The following is a 20,680-nucleotide window of genomic DNA, read 5'->3' on the forward strand; positions in this document are numbered from 1 at the left end:
TTTTTGGCTTCTTACATGGCCTTTACCAGGAATAAACAGCTTATTTAGAAAACTTTATTTAGATTTGTAAACTTTTGCAAGCTCGTGTGTGATAAACCTTCAAAAATCGACAAATTCGTAGTTAAATGGAATTTACTAAGTACTTATATATGATGTGTCATTGATATATATTATGCTATCAGTCCTTGAATTACAACCCGATACATTCTTGAAAAGTTAGCTGTAAAGTGAAATGCCATATAATGAATCATCTATTTGCATAAAAACCATAGGATCCATTCCAATTTCAAATATCGGTAAATGTCATATTATTTGCAGGTGTGGTAGATGCATGTTGTGTCTGCATCAGTAAATACCTATACTGTATTATTATTATTTATTTTTTTGACTATTAAAACTGAGCTATAAAAGCAGAAGGCTTATAGCAAAAGCCATATAAAGAGAATCAAGTATATTTTGTTGAAAATTGGGTAAATTTTGAGGATCTTAAATTATCGTGTATTGAGAATAATATTTATATTGTAAAAAGTTGCTGATAAAATCAATTGTATATTTTAGAGTGAACTACAAGAATGGATAAAATACCAGAAAAAGAAATGGGCATTTCAGTTAAAACAACAACAAACAAAACATAAACGAATAAGATTGGATACGTCACGTGGCACTAACGGCACCGTGATTCGGAGCGGACCCACTACCAGTATCGGAGGATTTCTAAGAAAATCACAAAGGTCAATTTTGGAAACACCGTGGCAAATCATACAGGTACGTAGATATGAATTAATCTATTGATATTTTTCTTGTATTGAAATGCCAGTGAAATTGATAAATTTGGCATGATCGAATCGACAAAAACGTGTCAATGTTACAGGTTTCACGTTAAAGAAAATTTTGGTATATGGATTTATTTTTATAGAAATAATTTAATAAAATATTATCAATGTATAATACAGAATCGTAGTTTTTATGTAATAATTAAAAACATTTTGAACTTGAAATAGTTATTTAAATAAACCTTGATATTTACTTAATAACTATCAAACAAACTGCACTTATTCGTCATTTTTGCCGTTATCAACTCTTGTTTTATATTCTTGATTATATAAATAACGTAACAAAGGAAAAGAATGAATTGTACGGAATTAGTCCCCGACAATTAGTGTTAACTTGTTTACAAATCTTTTCTGTATTTTCTTACTTTATACCAGGTGTTCCCAATCTTCTTTATACTGCGACTCCCTTCACGGGCTGTAATTTTTTTGCGACGCCCTTCTAAAAGAAGATACGTGTAGCTCTAGCTGACGTTAAAATTACTTTATTATTCAAAGAAAACTCCAAAGAATATAGAATCTTAATAATTATTATTTATTAGAAAACATAACAGTACAATTAATGAGAAGGATGAGCTTGCTTTTCTGAGCATAACTTCTCAAATTGGGGCTGAAGTTTTGAAATGGCTAATGGAAATGAAAACATTAAGGATGATAAAAGAGAAAAGCAAAGGAATAAAATGGAGAATAACTTAAAAGTGATTAGTCTGTTGGACAGAATGAGTTATAGTCTAAAAATAACCCAGTTAATTAAACTAAATTGATTATCCTTAATATAATAATTTTAATTTATATATTTCTTATTCTATTAATTTTATTAAAATAATTAATAATTTAATTTAAATGTCTGGATAAAATATATCATTTAGATTGCAGAAACGGCACACCCCGGAGAATTTCGTCTCTGGGCTCTTATTGGTTCGGAACTGCATCAGATTAAACTAATCGTACCGAGAATATTTTACGTCAATTATAGAAATCCCAAAGAAACGGAAAACATACGTAAATATTAAACGTTAAATTATATTTTTACATCTGTTATCTTTGCTCAAAATAATTCTAATGAATTTTTACAGTATGTCGGAAGGTGACGCGCATCCTGCCCCGTTCCCAACCCATTTATAATTTATATGAATATTGCATTCCAGAAGATGTATTCCAGCAGCATAATAAGTAAGTACATATTTTTTTGTGTACATTTTTAGTAAATTCTGGAAACGTATTATTGATTTAATTCTTTAAAGTGGATGATTGTGATGGAAAACTTTCGGCTGCGGCGATACTTGTAATACCTTTAGGAGTATCATTTTATGACTATATCAACTTTCGAATGCTGACAGAATATTAGAATGATTGTTATAGTTTGATATTTATACACTAAAAGCTTTTGGATATTATAAAAAATACATTATTGCATCAGAATAAATTATCCAAGTTTTATAACTTGAATAAAATTGTCAGAAAATATTCTTTAATTCTCTTTAACCAAGATAATTACATTATGTGTATTATTTAGGGTCTCATAAATAAGCGTTATTATTTTTTTTTTAAATGAACAATATAAATATATATTTTCAATAAATAATACATTCAATCTTTCCAATTATATATGGAATATATATTGGCCAAGTGGCAATCTCCTAGCTGCTGTACAGATATGTGCTCTTTCAACATTTTTCATCATTTCACACTGTTCTTGTCCAGAAATTCAACAAATAATACAAATATTATTCTTCAGCTGCTTAGTTATGGTTGAGATTTTTTACATAGCTCTTTCTCTTTAAGTACCTTCAAAGAAAAAAATCTGTAACTGTTAAATCAGGAGAACGAGGAGGCCACTCGATAGAGAGGTTGTGGCCGAAGTTTTCATCTCTAAAGCGTGAATGCCGAACGTCGAGTGCCGCCATCTCGTAAGCCCAGAAGTTTGACAGTGGCGTTCGGAACGTCGTCGGAGTCATGCTCGACATTCCAAACACCGTTGTCAAACTTATAGGCTTACGAGATGGCGGCACTCGACGTTCGACATTCACATTTTAGAGATGAAAACTTCGGCCACAACTTCTCTAATATCACCACTTTTTACATAATTTATCCAGGAAACATTTCTTATCACAATAACACATTGTCGAAGCATTAAATGTCTCGAGATAAAATGGATAGTCTACACTACACGACCATCAAACGAAAATTGACCTAACTTCGGGAAAAAAATGGCAGCAAAACAAAATGGTAAAATTTTTTAAAAAGAAAATGTGTGTTCTTAGATTTTACAGTATATAAGAATTTTGTATACGTATGCCAGTCTTCATTAGTAGTTTTGTGATAAAATTTTTCTCATTAATAAGATTTAAAAATTTCCCTTATGCATTGCTTGGATGCATATAGCAGGGGTGGCCAGACTTTTTAGAACTTTAGCCATATATTGAAAACAATTCGTTGAAGAGCCGCACGTACATATATACATATTTTTCCACAGCTAAAGACAAATTTGGTCAGTTTTTATATAGTAAAATAAATGGTACTAACACAATTTTGAAAAAAATCACATTTATTAATTAACTTGCATGACAATAAAAAAAAGTCACATCGATACATAAAGTGTTAAAAGATTGCACCACTATTAAAAATAACAACAATAAATCGACTGACTAACGCAAAAAAAAAAAAAAATACAAAACAAAATCATTTAATATTTAGTCTTTACTAGTTGAAGGATGAATTTGTAAATTGGAAACTAATTTTGGATAATTTGGTGTGTAATTTGTAACGGCACGCCCGAATCCAATCACTATCTTTCAGTTGTGGGTATGATTGTTTTTTTATCCAAAAATTCAGATATGGGTTCTACGCAGTACAAAGATAAATCTGTCGTTGGTTCAGTTAAATTACAGTCTTCAATAAAATTTTGAAATTGACGATGGTTTTTTGCATTTGTGCTTATATAATTTACAATTTTTAATACTGGCGTAAATACGTGCTCAAAATTTAAGTGTTTTGCAATTAAATGTTTGCGACGTAAAATGCAACGAATAGGGATAAAGTCCGGAATGGTTTCATCTTGTTTTAAAAGACCAATTAAACCTATGTTTTGCCCACTATTGCTGCAACTCCATCTGTAGCAATACTAATTTTTTGGGACTGTTTTAAGAACATCATCAAGTGCGTTTTTTTATATCAACACCGCGTGTAGTATCTTTAAGAGCAATCGCGTCTAACAATTCTTCTCGTGCTATACACTCGTTCGAAACGAATCGAATAAAAATTGCCAGCTGCAGTAGATCGGTTACATCAGTAGATTCGTCCAGGGCTAAACTAAACGCTACACAATTATTTGTCGTAACGCAATTGTTCCAATAAATCTAAGTTTACGCCGAAACACGACGTTCAGTTGTATGCCGTGTGGTAGGAATGTTTTTAATCGAATTTAAAAGTTTCGTGTTATTAGGATCTAAGATCTTAATGATATCGAGAATATTTATCTTAATAAAATCTCCTTCCGTATATGGACGTTTATCGCGTGCCATATTCCGTGACATTATAAAACTAACTAAGCCTAATGGTTTCTTTGGGTTGGAAATTTTGATACATTTCCTCATTTTTGACCCTGTCTGACCAATTTATTCATAATAGTTTTCTGTAGCAGCTTTTTTTGAAGGCCAAAATTCTTCTGGTGAGGGGAATTCTTCATGGCCCACGTCTCACATCCGTAGAGCATGCCACTGAGAATGCAGGTATCGAGAACACTGAGTTTGGTTCTCATACCGATCTCTCTGCTCTTCCAGATTTGGCTCCATTGCCTTGACTTTTGTCATTGTTTAGGCAATTTTAATCTTAATTTCTTTTCGGCATGCCAAATGTGATGTAAACTTACTGCCGAGATAGGCGTACTCCACTATCTGCAACTGTTTTTCATCGATCTTGAAGCATCTTACAGTTGCCAATGTAAAGAAATTATCATCATGTCCATATAGCCAAACATTTATTAGCTAAACAAGTATATTAAACATTTGCTGTATATCTCTTCATGTATTTTTTCTATCCTTTCTTTAAAAGTGCTCTTGATGACTCTTTTTTCCAGCTTGTGGTGTCAATACTTTATATGGTACATAATGAACAAACAAATATTGATCTAAATTATGGTGTACAATTTAAGCAGAGGAATAATTTCTTTATGTTGGAGACTGTATATTTATACTGATTTTATAACATCGGTGAACAGGAATTTTTTCTAACCAATCATGGCATGAAATTTAAAATTTGACCCATTAGCCAAAAACTTTGACCCCTAATAATGAGTGTTTAATTGAAACTTTTTCTTAATGTTTAAGATGCCTTTGAGATGACAATACGATGCTGTATTACAATGAAATACTTAATATATATACAGTAGAGCTGTCAAAATTTATCTGTTTTATTTCATTTGTATTGGTTATCTAGTTTGTTACTACTTAAAACTTAATAAAATTAATTATTTTGTTAAGAAAACCGTAAAATATTCTTTCAAGCTCACAATGTCTTACAATTGAAGAAATACGGTAATTATTTAACCAAAAGTGACTAAAAAACTTTATTATTTTAGCGAAATTATGGCCGAACTGTCTACGCTAAACATCGAGGGAATTTACGAGACTCAGGTACCTTTAGAATTCCGATCGTTGGTCGAATTAGGCTGCATCTGTAGCGTTTCCAGAAAATTTGTTCAGCATTATGCAGTGAAAGTAAGACTCTTGGATTTAGAAAATTTAGAAACTATAAACTTCTAAAATTTTGTACATTTGAATCTTAGGAGACGGACGTTTTCGAGTTAAGACATCTAGAATTTCGTACGTTGGCTCAACATAAATATTTAGAACCCGGGAATTTAAAATATTTATATCTCTATCATCATGCAAGGTAAAGTAAACATATTGTATTAATTACAATAGTATATAATAATAGAATGTATAATTTTGTGTCGCTGATTGTTTGATCTACTGAATTTTTAATGCCCTTTCATTTTCCACGACAACTCACCAAGTTGTCATGGAGGATGAAAGGGCACACACAAAATGCAATGATAGAAATGGAAGACGTTTCTAAACTCTACTGCCGTGGAGTTTAGAAACAACTTCGGGGTTACCGTTAAGCAAAAACATTCCCACACTTCCAATAATTTTGAACGTTAAAATATATTTACAGTGGTCATAAAGCAATTTTTGGATTGTTTCTTCCTCCTTCTAAGAAAGCCGTCGTATTTGTGGTCGATACCGTGAGAAATATCCAGACGCCGAATCTGAATTCTGTGTATAATGCCGAACACGGTAACAAGTTAGTATTGCAATCTTTTATTTAATTACTAATATATAGATTTTTATGTAGTAATCTATATATAATTCAATAGTTTAACTTTGATATTTAAACAAGCTTAATATTGTTTCAATATTAATCATTATAATTTTGGTAGTTTTGACGAATACTGAAAGAAATTGTATTAATTAAGAAGTGTTATATTCATATTAACATGTAAATTTTTTTTATAAAGACTGAAAGAAGGTACAGAAGACTTTCTTCTACCAGAGTCAAACTACACATTTGACGTTCGAATGGAAACGGACATTCACCAAGTTTATAGACTGTTACAACGACAACTGCAGACGTACAAGGCGGAAAAAAGAGGATCGACAATGATTGCCGTCCAGTCGCTACACGGTATGACAAATCTATTTTGGATTTTTTTTTATGTTTCAATGCATTCTCATCTTTCTAAATATTTATTAAGACTGCACCGACATTTGTATTCTGATGCCGTCGTTTGCTGAATTTCCCCTCGTTCCCGTGCATGTTCGGGATGGTGAATCCCTGTTTCAAGTAATGGATTGGCAGAAAGTTGGCACTAAAACTATGATTAGACATTTTTTAAATGTTGAAACATATTTATCTGTAAGTATAATTCTTTTTATTATTTATTGTGAATATATTTAATAATGCAAAGTAAATTTAAGTAAATAAGTAAAACAACTCCAAATTCTTGAAAATATTAAATTTTCAAGAATCAAAAAACAACAATCAAAATGTTCAGTGGCTAAGGAAATGCTGTCTCGAGGAAAATCGTTCTTAAAGCATGTCATTGTGGATGATGAAACATGGATCTATGCTTTTGATACCAAAACAGCTCAACAATCGCGTGAATGGTGCTTGAAAGGTAAAGCGAAACCGAAAAGACCATGTTAAAGCCAGTCAAAAGTCAAAATCGTGGTGTTGTGCATCACAAATTCATTCTGACTGGCCGAACAGTTGATAAAGAATATTATTTGAGTGATTTTCTCATTTCTGTGAACATATGAGCAAATCACTCAACTAAATCAGGTCATTTGCCTACGAACAAGCAAAACGCTCATTTATAGAAAACGACCTGATTTGTAGCAAGGAAACTTGTGGATTTTGCACCATAATAATGCACCTGCTCACAATGCTCTTGTTTTTTGCAAATTTTTGACCAAAATTCAATAAATACGGTTCCACAAGATTTGTATTCTCCCGATACGGCATCCCAACTTTTCCCTGTTTTCTCGAGTAAAATTTATCTCATTTCCCAGGTATCACCAGAATTGAGTGGCCTGTTGGGAGCATCTGTGAATGTGGCTTGCCTCGGATTATTTTTTGAAGTAAAAATCCATAAGCTAAATTGGCCCCTGTGGTCTGTTAGTGAACAAAAGAACACACCTGACGTATTTTTAGAAAAGGCTTTAGCTGGTCGCTAACTACTATAATTCCTTGCTCCAACTTTATTATCTCCTCTGCTTTAGAGGCTAGAACTATTATTAATAGTATGGTTGAATGGTTACCACCAAAATCATATTGTTTTTGTAAAGTTGATTTAGTCTATTTCTACCCATCAGTACTGTTCTCTTAGTGAACTTGAACCTTTAAAAATATTTCAGACTGTATTGGAACAGTGTCGCTATTTTCATCTTCCGTTGGGAAACGTTGCTCGAGATATGGCTCTTTTTGGCACCGACCTGTTTTACGCACGTTATCTGCAGAAGCAAAACTACATCCTGTTCTGTTCTCCGAACGATCGCCCCGATCTGGGAGGTAAAGAGGCTGACGATCACAGGTAAAATTGTTTATTTTTAAAAATGTGATTTTTGCCTACTTAGTAGACTAATTGATATTTAATTGTATCCTAGATTATTGGCAGAAGCGGAATCGACCAGTCTGATAGAAATAAATAAGACCGGTGGATATTCTTCGGTCTGCATCGAACTAGAAATAGAAGGATTGGCCGTAAATGCACTTCTTCAGGTAAATATAATAATTTATTCTAATTTATTGTCACTTTTTCCTTTTTTTAATAATACTAAAGAATGTAGATTACTTGTAAACTGAATTTAAAGTTTGAGATTTTATTAGTATTAAATTATAATAATATGGTTCCAAGTGGTGGCACTAAAAGTTGTATACCGTGTTGTTGTTATCTGAAATGTTCCAAAACTGTCAGCCACTGGTAGATGACTTAGTCTATGTCCTAGTGGTAGCGTTCAGCGACCGCAGGCGTGAATGCGCTTTCAAGCAGAGCGGACAAACTGATTCAAGCAAATGTGCACGTTCGGAGTAACTGCGTTTAGCGTGCAGCGACCACCAGATGACGCTTCTGCACGTGCGTGCAGGAAGCAGCTACCGAGCACGTTTGATCGCTGCTTCCACTGCTCGCGCTTCGAAAGAAGAAAATGGCTGATTTTGTAGATAAATAAAAACAGAATGACAAATAAATTGTGTATATATGTTGTATGTACTTTAATTAATAATCTTTTACGTAATTTAATAATTTCTGATTTTGTATAAATGTAATGTTTTTAAGAAAAAAAGCTTTTTTTAACTTATTATTTTATAAAGATTCTTTATATTTGTTGTGTATCTAGTTAGTGATAACATTTAACTTTCAAATTTACCATTTCGATGCTTGTCATATTTTCCATAGTAGCATTCTACGAAGTCTTCTTGCTGCCATCTTGTAAACAACAGATGGACAGAAGTCGCTCACGAGTTGGAAGCGCATACAATGATTCTTTCTGTTCGCGGTCGCTGCCACATAGGACATAGTCTTAGTCCAGCATTTCTCAACCATTTTAAGCCCAAGTACCAGTAAAATGTGTGAAAAATTCTACAGACCACTAAGTTACATAGACGTAATTTTTTTACGTTGCTGTTAAACATTCAGACGTTTAACAAAAGTGATCAGACGTTCGTTGCTGTTAAACGTGTAATTCCGTTCTTTTTTCATCTTTAAAAATCATTCCAAACGATTCTTTACCCGAGGAAGGGCCCAGGAGGGGTCTGAAAGCGTTAGTAGTGACCGTTAAATTTTAATTCGCACCGGTTATAGGTTTTTTTGTGAGTAGCATTTTGTATAATAAAGTGATATTTAGCAGAACTGTATTTATGCAAAAATAATTTAATTTGTGAATTTTGAAATACAGTAATTTAAGCTATTCCATCATCATCGTCATCATAGGAATAGTATTGTTATATATTGTTCTGCTATACACTAGTTACTCAGCACTAGTTGTATATATGCACCATATGTAATCTGTTTAATTACTATATAATATTTGCAGAAAGACTATTATTCTGCATGTTTTTTAATCAGGCAAACCATTGAGCATTTTATAGTAATTAATCATTGTATTCTGGCATTTAAACTGAAAAAATCATTTTTATTATTCAATTTATTTATTCCTGTAAAGGGCGAGTTACTCTTGAGAAGGAGAATACATTTAATAAACACTTTGTTTAAACATTACGACATTATAACCAAGTATTAATTGAAAAATCACTTGAAAAATAACAACAGATGAAGTTGCAGTCTTTACAATAATAAGTTTAAAATTTATAATGTAAATGCTTATCTCGTATATTTAAAATTTTACACAATTAAATAACAAATGTTGGAGTGAATATAAATTGACTTTGTAAAATTGAAATAAACCTGTTTTAAATAACAGAATCTCTGTCGTTCCAACAAAATACAACTTATTTAAATGTAGTTGTATAAAACAATTTTTAATATTAATGTTCCTATCGTAAACCATCGGAGGATTGCAGAGGTGCGCCAATTTCGGGTACTGCGAATGAAATTTGGCCGAGGAGATTCGAAGCGAGTTCTCCGTGAGAATTGTCTAATGAAATGAAATAAGTACTCTGTGTATAAAGAACTCGTCTCCTTCTTTTAAGCAAACGCCATTGCCAAATATTAAAATTTTTGTGTCGAGCTCGTTAATTTTTAAACCATCGTTCTTGGCATAAGTCGCCATCAAATTTAGGTCAATTCGCAATAAAACGTCATCATTGGCATACTGTAAAAAGTGGATGTCAATATTATCTAGAATAAAGCCATCTAGGAAGACCTTTTTCCATAAGAAAAATCTGATGATCCACTCTGTATGTACTTGAAGGTATAAAAAGTACAAAGATGCTGGGCATTGTACTTTCCTTCTTATGAAGTTCAAACTGAAGAGAATGTAGTATGTTGTTCATTGCAAGCCATTCGATTAAACAATTAGTAAGTATTGGTACGAATATTTTTCGTATAATAAACAATAATGTGATCGGTCCGTAGCTGCCAGGATTGTCTTGGTTTCCTTTCTTAAAAATCACTATAAATTTAATTAACTTCCAGTCGACAGGGACGTTGTTTGTATTGAAAACTTCATTATATAAGTCAAGCAAATAAGGAATGGGTTTTGGTTCTGCATTCTTGATCGGAGAGGAAGAGAGATTATGTAAACCCAAAGCAGAGCTTGCTTTAGTTTTGTTAACATCGTCAATTATTTCCTCTCGGAAAATTGTGAGTCTGTCTAAAACATCTTCAAAATAAAACCAAAATTAATCTAATACTAATATATTAAATTATAACTTCACTTAAGCATTTAAACATTTTTGATATTTATGGACAGATTTCACTTCAATTTCTAAATGGATATAAATTATTGTTTTAAAATTATTTAGAATTTGTAATAAATGATAATTAAAATATTGAAATTAAAAAGTAGAAAATTGATTGCTTTCTTGAGTAAACTGAAATTATTCATTTAGGAGTAAAATAAAACGAATTGATAATTTACAGTGTCAGAATCTGACTGAAACGGAAGGCGTCAACGCAACCATCGCGTTCGATGCGGCTCCGATCGTGTCCCTGGAAGACATGATGGTCGGTCACGGAACCTCCCTGGCCAGTTACGACGAGACGGTGCTGTGCGCCGCCGCCTTTCGTCTGTTGAAGACAATGGTGGGAGGATGGGTTCGCGATCTCACCGCTTACAATAACGTCTTTGCAGACAACCAGTTGATTCATTTCTACAGGTAATTTTATTGATTAAACTTAATTCTGTTTTATTTCTATTCGTTCCATTGAGAAAAGACCTTTTTTTTTTTATTATATCAAATCTTATTTAATTTGTGAGTTTACTATAAACTTTAACAAAACAATTTTTGATTTTTTTTTTTTCAGTTTATTGATATTTTATAAAGTTTGGGAAATTTATTAAGGGATAAATTTAATAAATATATACTTTTGCACATGGATTTTACAGGATTTGTTAATGAGTAATAAATAATTATTTTTTTCTTCTTTTCAAAGTCATGAAGATTTATGGTTATGGATTAATAACAGAATGAGCTACTATAGTTTAATACAGGGCTTCCCAAACTGTGCGTCGCAACGCCCCAGGGCATCGCGGCGCTATCCTAGGGGAGTCGCGACACGATACCCACAGGTTACCTGCACACGATGTAATGAGTGGGTGCACGGTGCATGCGTCTCATCACCCCGCTCCTTTGTTCAGTCTTTTGTTTTTGTCGATTACAAGCGTCGACGAATCAGTGTTTTGATTTCAAGTGTGTTGTATTTAATTTACGCATCGTAAAATAGATAAGTTTATTCAAATAAATAGAAAACGTGTTGAAGACTCAGGAAAGAGTACAAAAGAAACTGTAAAAAAATGAAAAAAGTACGGAAAATATGATAACCAATATTTAGATTTTGGGTTTACCTACGTTAGCAAAGGAAATATGGAACTACCCCAATGTGCTGTTTGTTATAAGGTGCTGGCAGCTGAAAGTATTCTTCCTAATAAATTGAAACGTCATTTAGAAACAACTCAATGTAATTTACAAGGAAAACCGCAAGAATTTTTTTTTAGAAAATTGCGAGAACTGAAAAATCAGTCGACATCCTTGTTTTCCAGAGCATCTATTCCTTCCAAAGCACTGCTCGCCTCTTACAAGGTCGCTCACCGTATTGCCAAATGCAAGAAACCACACACGATTGCTGAAGATCTTATCCGCAGCGATTGATATGATATCAGTGATGATTGGAGAATTGGCTGATCTTTGAATAATAAAGCAATTTTAATGTCTGATATAGCTACGCACGGGTATCTTCTTTTAGAAGGGCGTCGCAAAAAAATTACAGCCTGTAAAGGGAGTCGCAGTCTAAAAAAGATTGGGAACTGCTGGTTTAATAAAACATTTTATTTTTAATTTTAATAATTCAGCCATTATAAAAATATGTAACTGTTAATTAGAAAAATAACTAATTAAAAAGTTGGAGAAGCAATAGCGTATGTGCATAGTAAGTCAAATGATGTTTTATTTTGTCAATGTGCCATACTGTAAGGGACGTGAGGGTCAGGAAAAGTCACGGAATTGAAAACAAAAATTTGAGTAGAAACACTGTACATGTTATATTTATTGAAAAGAACTCAAAGAGAAAGAGTGAAAAATAAAATAGACTTTGCTTAGCATTTATTGTAAGTAAAGTAAGCTATATATCATTGTTTTCCATAGTATCAAAGTCAGAAACCTCCGCACTTGCCGCGCGTTAGTCTCTTCCAAATCATCGCTACCATCGTTTTAGTTTTAATCTTAGTAAACTAAAACTAGGCTAATCAATACTGGATTTGATGTTCACGTCTTCCTAAGTGCAATCGTACTCAATGTCATTTAAAGCTTCGGAAATGCAACATTTCTTGAAAGAGTGCTGCCCAAGTCTATGAAATTTTCATTCGAGTATTTATTACATTGCTATTATAGGCTAATGAGATTTAGTAAGATGACCTCTTAAATATTTTCAATATAAGAGTACCCTATCAAGATTGTACCTTAATTTTATATTCGTCATTACTAATAGAAAGACCGTCTGTTTGTTATTAAAATAGAAAATAAAATGAAGATTGCATTTTTCAGATGGTTGTGCTGTCCTCAGGCTCTGTTGTATGAACCAGCATTAAAGCACATTCTTAACAATCTAATGAAGAAAATGTTTACACAGGTAATATATGCTTTCTAGATGAATTTATTAGCTACTAAAAATAATAATTAAAATCCTACTTATTAATATAGTATTCTTTTGTTGTATTATATCAATATTAATTGAGTTAAAACTAATCGGAACATTATTAACCGCTTTTTTCTCAAACAGCTGATAGCAGAATTTCACCGTCTGGGTGCAGTGGTGGTCCACGCGACTTACAACCGGTTCATTCTGTGTACGAAACGTCACAGCGTCGCCAACGCTCTGGCGTACGCCGAATACATCGTAAACAGCATCCGTAACAAGGAACTCTTTCACGGTTTGGACATGACCGTTCGAAACTGTTGGGAATATCTCCTGTGGCTTGATCAAGTAAGTGTATTACTTTAATTAATTAACCAGTTCCATCTTATTCATCATTTAAAAGAATTAAAAATATGTCAAGGATCCAAAGAAATGTTTATCATTAACTATTTTACCATTAATATCAGGTTAATTTTGGTGGAATAAAAGGTGTCCTTCCCGAAGAATCTAACGTAAGTGCTAACGAAAACGAAAGAACGGACAACACGCCGAGTGAAGAATCCGAAGTGAGTCTTATTCCGTTATTGATAGTTAATTTTAAATTCTATTAATCATTTATGTCAAATGACAAGAAAATGCCAAATTTTATTGTTTTACAGATTATATTAGACATGTGTTGGAACATTGCAAAGTATTTACCCGAAGCCAATGCCGTACAGGAAAACTTTCACGTAAGAAGTTTTGCTTGTCCCTTGAGATAAATACTAAACTAATTACTTATGACGAACATTTTACTCGTGACATTTGAAGTAATTTTCTATGATGCAAACGTGTCAATTAATAAATTGATCGATACTTTAGGAAGAAAAATGATTTTACTAAAATAGAGAATATGAAATGACGCTCCGATATTGTATGAATCTCGTACGTATATTTAAGGTTTTGCAAGCTAATTTGTTGGGCTTACTTTCCATAACTGAAACAGCATTAAGACTTAAGAAAATTCTGCTTAAAGTGGTGAACCCACAAGAAGCTCTGGAAAAAACTTTTTCTTTTGCATGAAAAAAGCCATTTCATTATTGCTATTATTTTTCCTTATCACCTTTTTCTAGTTCTTGACAAAATTTATAATCTTATTCATTCAAATAATAAGATTTAAATATAAATCTGGTCCCTACATGTCGTAAAAATGTAACACATTCACTACACCGGGTTGTTTGAGCGCCATTATACCCAAGGCTGTCGAGAGGGAGGAGAGCTGGGATTTTACCTCGACCCTGGTGAAGAGACCCGTAGTGGTTCCCACTACTGTAAATTTAATGTTAATTTTACTAACAGAAAATGAAGTCTTTAAAATTTCTCTTCATTCATAAATAAACATTTTATGTATTTTATTTGCTCAAAAAATTAATTGCTAAAGGGTTCCACTCTACCTATGGGCCCCATACAAGCTCACGACAGCCTGCTATATCGGACGGCACTGTTGGGTACGAATACGATTTGTCTTATGTTAAATTAATTTCCTTTCATTCTAATTATCTATACCCGATATGGGATTGTTGCATACCTATACCTTGGACAGTCAAATTAAACAGATACCAATCCAATCCAGCCAGAGTCTTTCTCTACTAAAGTACTAGCACTACTTGGCTTTGGAAATCTGATAGCTTTTGCCAAAAATACTAGTTCCCATCTTTCTTCTACCTTATAGTAAACAGATATATTAATTGTTTGCGATTGTTTTCAATCGATTTTTGTAAATTTTTGCAGATGATTATCGGAGAATACATTCACAGGGTATATTCAAGAGCGTGCGAGATAAGAGAAGGATGGTCTGGATTAACGCCCGTGTGTCGGCAGGCCACCCAGAACCCGGTAAGTTTGTCAAGGATTCGCCTCGGCCGTAATGTATTATTACTTAATTTATAAAATATTTTGACTCAGGAGGACGACGACGGAGAAGTATTCGACGAACTCGCTTTGTTTTCTCAAGAAATTATAAAGACCGACCTGTCTGAAAAATTATACTTGTATGTTTTTATTGATTTTGAAATTTTTATTTTTCTTCTAGAAATAAATATAAATTTTTTCATATTATTGTTACAGAAATTGTAGCATATATTGAATTTGCTAATAGAAAAACAAATCGTTACAAAAAGTTCTGATTTATTTCAAATTTCTAGCATCACGGAGAAGATAAATAAAAAGATGTCCGGCTCGGGCGACGGCGACATCTTTCCTTCTCTACCCGGCATCCGCGTAACGTCTACCATTCCAGCTCTAGCATTCGTCAAAACCGTGTGTAAGGTGAGCACGTTCATTTATGGATAAAAACTAGGAAATACGCTGCCCTTAAGTTTATCATTATAATTAAAATCATCTCTTTCACTTCGAACAAGGGATAAATTTAATAATTTGGCCACTCGCCTCTTCATTAGTAAATAAGTATAAAAGAAAATCACACTTACTGGTAAAGTTCATTGATTTATAAATGGAAAATTGTTTGAGATTAAACATTAATTTTAGATCATTTGAGAATTTGGAGCAAAAATGTAGAGCATTTGTCCATTTGTCCATTTATAAATGAATTAACTTCTTTATCGGTAAGATTGACTTATTGTTAAATTATAAAATCATAAAAAGATGCATACTGATTGGTTCATTATTAAAATTAAACATTGTACTTTTTTTAAAAGTTCTGGAAAAAACATTTGGTTTTGCTCGAATATTAACCTGACAACAGTTTTAAGAAGATTTAATATTAATATTTTTGAATCATTTGAAACAAGTGATTGTACGTGATTTAACACTTAACGTAAAATCTTATTTAATTACCAAAGTTGAGAAAATTATTATCTTTGAGTTTGGCATTGCTAATTTAGAATGCCTATCCAAATAATTTAATGAGGCAATGTGAAGTCACTATCAAAATTCATTTTGAATAACTGACTGCTAAAAATATTACATAAGTTTTCAAATATTCTACTTGATTTAGTCATTGGTTACGGTTCCTACCGAAAATCACAAATTTCTTTAAGATGTATAGATTACGAGAAACTGGGTGAAGAGATCTTACGCACATACATTTACAGAATGCTTTTGTTACGACGTGGCCGTTGCACGGCGATACAAAAAGACCGAGGATGCGTACTTTGTTGCGACTTTCTTGCTTCGGACAGAGTAGAAGGCTGCAGGGATTTGCATCGACCCGGTTGAGAAATTCACTTAGGTTGGATTTATTATGCCAGATGACAAAGACATTGTCTATGTAACAACCTTTTAATAAAATTTGTTCTTTGTAGGATGGCAGGATGTTGTGTTTGAGTTGTCGTATAACCAGTTTACATAAAGAAATGGTTATAATTTTGTTTAATATTAAATAAACCTAGTTTAATAATTTATATGAGTTTGTTCTTTAAGATGAGACAGATATAAGGAGATATTGTAAAATGCATTTTCTTTAGACTTATTTTATTCAATTTTTTAAACTTTGAGTTGGGATAGGTTGAGGTGATTAGAGATATCAGATCTGTATGTTGTAAATCCAAATGCTCTACTTTTGACACTAATCAGAATGAAATAAATGCAGTTATAAGTGAAATGCAAAGGGCATTATTCTACCAATTTAGAGTATGTGGTGAAATTTCAGATATGTTAAGAGGCTTACTTGAAGCAAATCATCTGACATATGTTCATCTTGTTAAATTGATCAGTTAGTACACCAGGTTTTTCTCTACTTACAACTGTGAAGATGTATTTATAGCAATAGCTTTAAAGGTTAGTTTGGCCAAAGCTATTAGAATAAGTGAGAGAAGGTCCTTTTATCAGAAAATCACAAACAAAAAAAAAATGTAGAATCAAATGTTTTGTTTATATTGGAGAAGACTCACCACAGAGATAGGAAGTAATGCTTTGTTACTGTCTTTACCAATTTCAACATTTTTACAATGAGGAATTGAAACACAAAATTTTAATTTCTTTATTCTTAAATTACAGCTGCATTAATTATGCTTGAAACAAGCATGGATATCATTTAACTGTTTTAAGTTTTAGGTAGATACAAAACATAGGATAACAGGTTATGATAAATTTAAATATAGAATACAATTTCCATGACTAGGTGCTGTCGCTCGATCACAACATTGCCAGCGAAGTGACAAAAGTACGCAGGGATCTGTTGCGGCTGGTCGGAGTAGGAGAATTCGAAAGTACGGCAGAGTGGAGCGAACCCTGTCAATCTTTTATTCTTCCAGAGGTAAAGTTTTTTACTTCTTTGATGTACTGTACATTAAATTATTGAAATTTTTTAAGAAACTAACTATACAACAAACCTCTCCGTCTCTTATTTTGAAAGATTACAGTGTCATACATTTTGGTAAATTCTTTAGCCATCAGATGGCTAAGGCAGTAAAGGTGCAAACCTTTACTGCCTTTACCTGTGAGCCGTCTCAGATATGTCGGACCCCACCAGTCACGGGCCCGAGGAAAAAGTTCTCTTAGTGCCCGTAAGGCGAAGAGAGAAAATAAAAGGACCAAATTCTAAAACAGTGATTCTCAACCACTGTGCTGCGGCACTTTAGTGTGTTGCCACTGTGAATACCCGCACATAAGAACATCAGACAAGTAGTGCAATCGGTTCTATCTTCCTGGGGGGTGTTTGGAAATTGTAACTGCAGGTAGTTACCAAGGCGTTTAGAAAAATGTGACCTATATAACCACATGCATTTAAAAATTGCTGTTGACGTCGCCAGTTGTCCTGCGGTACTTACCGAAGTGCCGCCAAATTATTAAAAGTGTACCTTGACAAATAAGGTTGAGAATTGCTGTTCTAAAACAAAAACAGTGTAATTTGATGAGTCAATCTGGCTGATTCCATTTTTAAATATTTCTATACATCAATTATAATATTACCTCTCAAATTTTTAGCAGATTGGATCAAAATCATGAATCCAAATTTCACTAGAGTATACAATATTAATTATATTCAGTTGCCCTCATGATTTCTCTTTATACAAAGAAATAATTTAAGAAAAATCTCACAAATCATTATCTTTGAAATTTTTAAAAATATCCACCCATGAGTTGTGTAACTTTCTTGGCTGCTATTAATTATTTTTAATCATACCATTAATTTATAAGATTTTATTATGGCAAACACTTCATTTTGAGGTTGGAGGAGTTTTATTTAAGTCCAACTTCAAGATATGACGTAGGAGATCATATCTCTCCACACTCTCGACCTTTAACCACCAAAATTCAATAACATTGATATATATCCCTTATGCTACTGTGCCAAATTTTATTTCTTAATCATTAGTCTGTCCTGAGATATTAAACAAAATAGATGCCAACATATACACATGGAATTTTTTTGCCTTTTCAAAATGTGACACAATTCCACGGCTGTTATATATACATAATAAGGGAAAGTAAAATAAATTGTTTGTGCATTTTTGAGTAATACAGAATCTCCAAAGCATATACAAAGGTTCCAAAATACACATTTTGGAACTTAAGTCCTAAAAAGAGCCAATTTATCACACACTATTGAGAACTCGCTCGGAGATCAATAAATATTAAATACTAGCAGATGAGCCCGGTGTTGCTCGGGCAAAAAGTAACGATAGCAAAGATTAAGATTATTGCCGATCTTACCCATTTTCACTGGGTACAAGAATTAAATTAGTCTAGGAAGAGAGAGACCTAAGAATATGTTCAATTTTCTGCAAAAATGCAAAAAAAAAAAAAAACCTGCATTTAAAATAGTACAGTAGAAGCAGTTCTTAGGGGTAATCCTTAACCTCTCCCTCTCTTCTCCATAAGAAGGGACTTAGGGAGAATTTCCAAAAGTGTACATTCTCATAAATTTCAACTCCTAACCATTTGGGCTCTGTGCTTATTATCAACCCATCTTGATTATATTATAATAAGATTTATTTGTAACTATGGTTTCAAATATTCCAAATTTATGGAATGTTCTCGATATTAATTATTTTCAATTCATACTTTTAGGTCATTTGCAAATCGTGCAATCACTGCAGCGACTTGGATTTGTGTCGAGACACATTTGAACTCGATGCAACGACCGGAATGTAAGTCAGATCATCGTTTCGAAATACGGAGTCGGCAAACCTTCTAATTCTTTCTTTAACAGGCGAGAATGGTTATGCGGCGTCTGTCGGGAGCCCTACAACCGGTTGGACGTGGAGGCAATGCTGATCGAATGCGTCCGGAAGAAGACCATGGCTTACACACTTCAAGATCTGCAGTGCACAAAATGCAGAATGGTAAGCAATAGTAAATATTATTTAATTGTCTTCAGGTCTCTTTTTCTTTTCTTCTTTCAATTTATTTTGCATCTCCAAAAAGGCTTTGTGTGCTAAGTCAAATATTTTTTTTTTCTTTGTAATTGGCACCAAAAAAGTAATGTTGTAAATTCAAAGCCTATCTTAGCTCAAATGTTATTTCTCTCAATGGTAGAAGATTCTTTGCAGCAAACGATTTTACCGGGCATTCATTCTAGGAGACCGAATCTATCCACTTTAAAACAGCAAATATGCATAGTTTAAGGTAGCCATGCTTGAAATCAAATGCAGATGACATTGCACTGCTACCTGAGATGTGGAAATTTGTTATATCTGACAAATAACAGATTAACCATTTTGGAGTATATCCTAATGGCCTACGAACAGACTGTCATCAAGGTATACTCCATAGTCATTGCTATTGCTATTGCTATACTGACCAATGTATCAGTTCAATTATCATCATCAATTGTGCAGGTATATTTATTCTCTAATTTTTATTTTACGGATTTGGATCAGCATTTGCATGGTTATTCTGGACACTTCTGCAATTTTAGATCACGACAAACTAATTTTCTCAAGTAGTATCAAACATTCCAAGTTGGCACAGCACTTCCACTGGAAATTTTAATTTTCTCACTATATCAGTTTTTGAATGTTCTACATATAAGAAACTTATATATACCAAAAACCATATGAACCTATGGCTTTACAGTGACCCAGAATATCCAAATCTGAGCCTCTTCTTGTTAGCTTTACTCAACAAAATTCCTTCCCACCCAACATAAGTAATCTTCATAGGCTAAAATTTTTGATTTTAATCATTACTTGCAATTTACCCCGAACACCTTTTAATATTGCTGCTGTTCTAATCTGTGTTTGTATATTTACAGATAAAACAACCAAACATGTCTAGATATTGTGAATGTGCAGGAAAGTTCAGATGCTTACTTTCTCTGGAGGATTTAAACAGAACTCTGTCCACGTTCCTGAATATATCACAGTAAGTTTTTTGTCTGCCCAATCTTACCCTTTTTCTATGACGATGTTGACGTCTTTTGTTTTCCATTCAGGTTTTTCCAGTTGCCAGTTCTAGAAGAGACAGCAGTCTGGCTTTACAAGATGAATGGACTCGTTAAATAAAATGTATATATTGTGTTTTATAAATTATTTTTAATTAAAAATAAGAATGAAACGTGTCTGACCTGTTTAGTACCAACATACTCATA

At 32.9% G+C, this 20,680-nt stretch overlaps 1 protein-coding gene across 1 annotated transcript in view; it reads left to right on the forward strand.

Moving 5' to 3' along the window:
* Positions 1 to 20,650, forward strand: part of PolE1 (DNA polymerase epsilon catalytic subunit 1) — a 58,906-nt gene extending 38,256 nt beyond the window's left edge. The window contains exons 30-52 of the mRNA XM_067287323.1: positions 559 to 765; positions 1,700 to 1,832; positions 1,907 to 2,003; positions 5,410 to 5,548; positions 5,617 to 5,723; positions 6,009 to 6,137; positions 6,352 to 6,518; positions 6,589 to 6,749; positions 7,751 to 7,926; positions 8,000 to 8,114; positions 10,936 to 11,171; positions 13,056 to 13,140; positions 13,291 to 13,494; positions 13,614 to 13,712; positions 13,806 to 13,877; positions 14,917 to 15,021; positions 15,091 to 15,176; positions 15,330 to 15,453; positions 17,267 to 17,401; positions 19,159 to 19,238; positions 19,301 to 19,433; positions 20,345 to 20,454; positions 20,525 to 20,650. Coding sequence (XP_067143424.1) covers positions 559 to 765; positions 1,700 to 1,832; positions 1,907 to 2,003; positions 5,410 to 5,548; positions 5,617 to 5,723; positions 6,009 to 6,137; positions 6,352 to 6,518; positions 6,589 to 6,749; positions 7,751 to 7,926; positions 8,000 to 8,114; positions 10,936 to 11,171; positions 13,056 to 13,140; positions 13,291 to 13,494; positions 13,614 to 13,712; positions 13,806 to 13,877; positions 14,917 to 15,021; positions 15,091 to 15,176; positions 15,330 to 15,453; positions 17,267 to 17,401; positions 19,159 to 19,238; positions 19,301 to 19,433; positions 20,345 to 20,454; positions 20,525 to 20,594 — 2,970 coding nt within the window. The 3' untranslated portion in view covers positions 20,595 to 20,650. The remainder of the gene's footprint in view (positions 1 to 558; positions 766 to 1,699; positions 1,833 to 1,906; positions 2,004 to 5,409; positions 5,549 to 5,616; positions 5,724 to 6,008; positions 6,138 to 6,351; positions 6,519 to 6,588; positions 6,750 to 7,750; positions 7,927 to 7,999; positions 8,115 to 10,935; positions 11,172 to 13,055; positions 13,141 to 13,290; positions 13,495 to 13,613; positions 13,713 to 13,805; positions 13,878 to 14,916; positions 15,022 to 15,090; positions 15,177 to 15,329; positions 15,454 to 17,266; positions 17,402 to 19,158; positions 19,239 to 19,300; positions 19,434 to 20,344; positions 20,455 to 20,524) is intronic.
* The last annotated feature ends 30 nt before the right edge of the window (positions 20,651 to 20,680 follow it).

Source organism: Centruroides vittatus, unplaced genomic scaffold, assembly GCF_030686945.1.
Source record: "Centruroides vittatus isolate TY-2023 unplaced genomic scaffold, ASM3068694v2 scaffold_450, whole genome shotgun sequence".
Lineage (NCBI taxonomy): Eukaryota > Metazoa > Arthropoda > Arachnida > Scorpiones > Buthidae > Centruroides > Centruroides vittatus.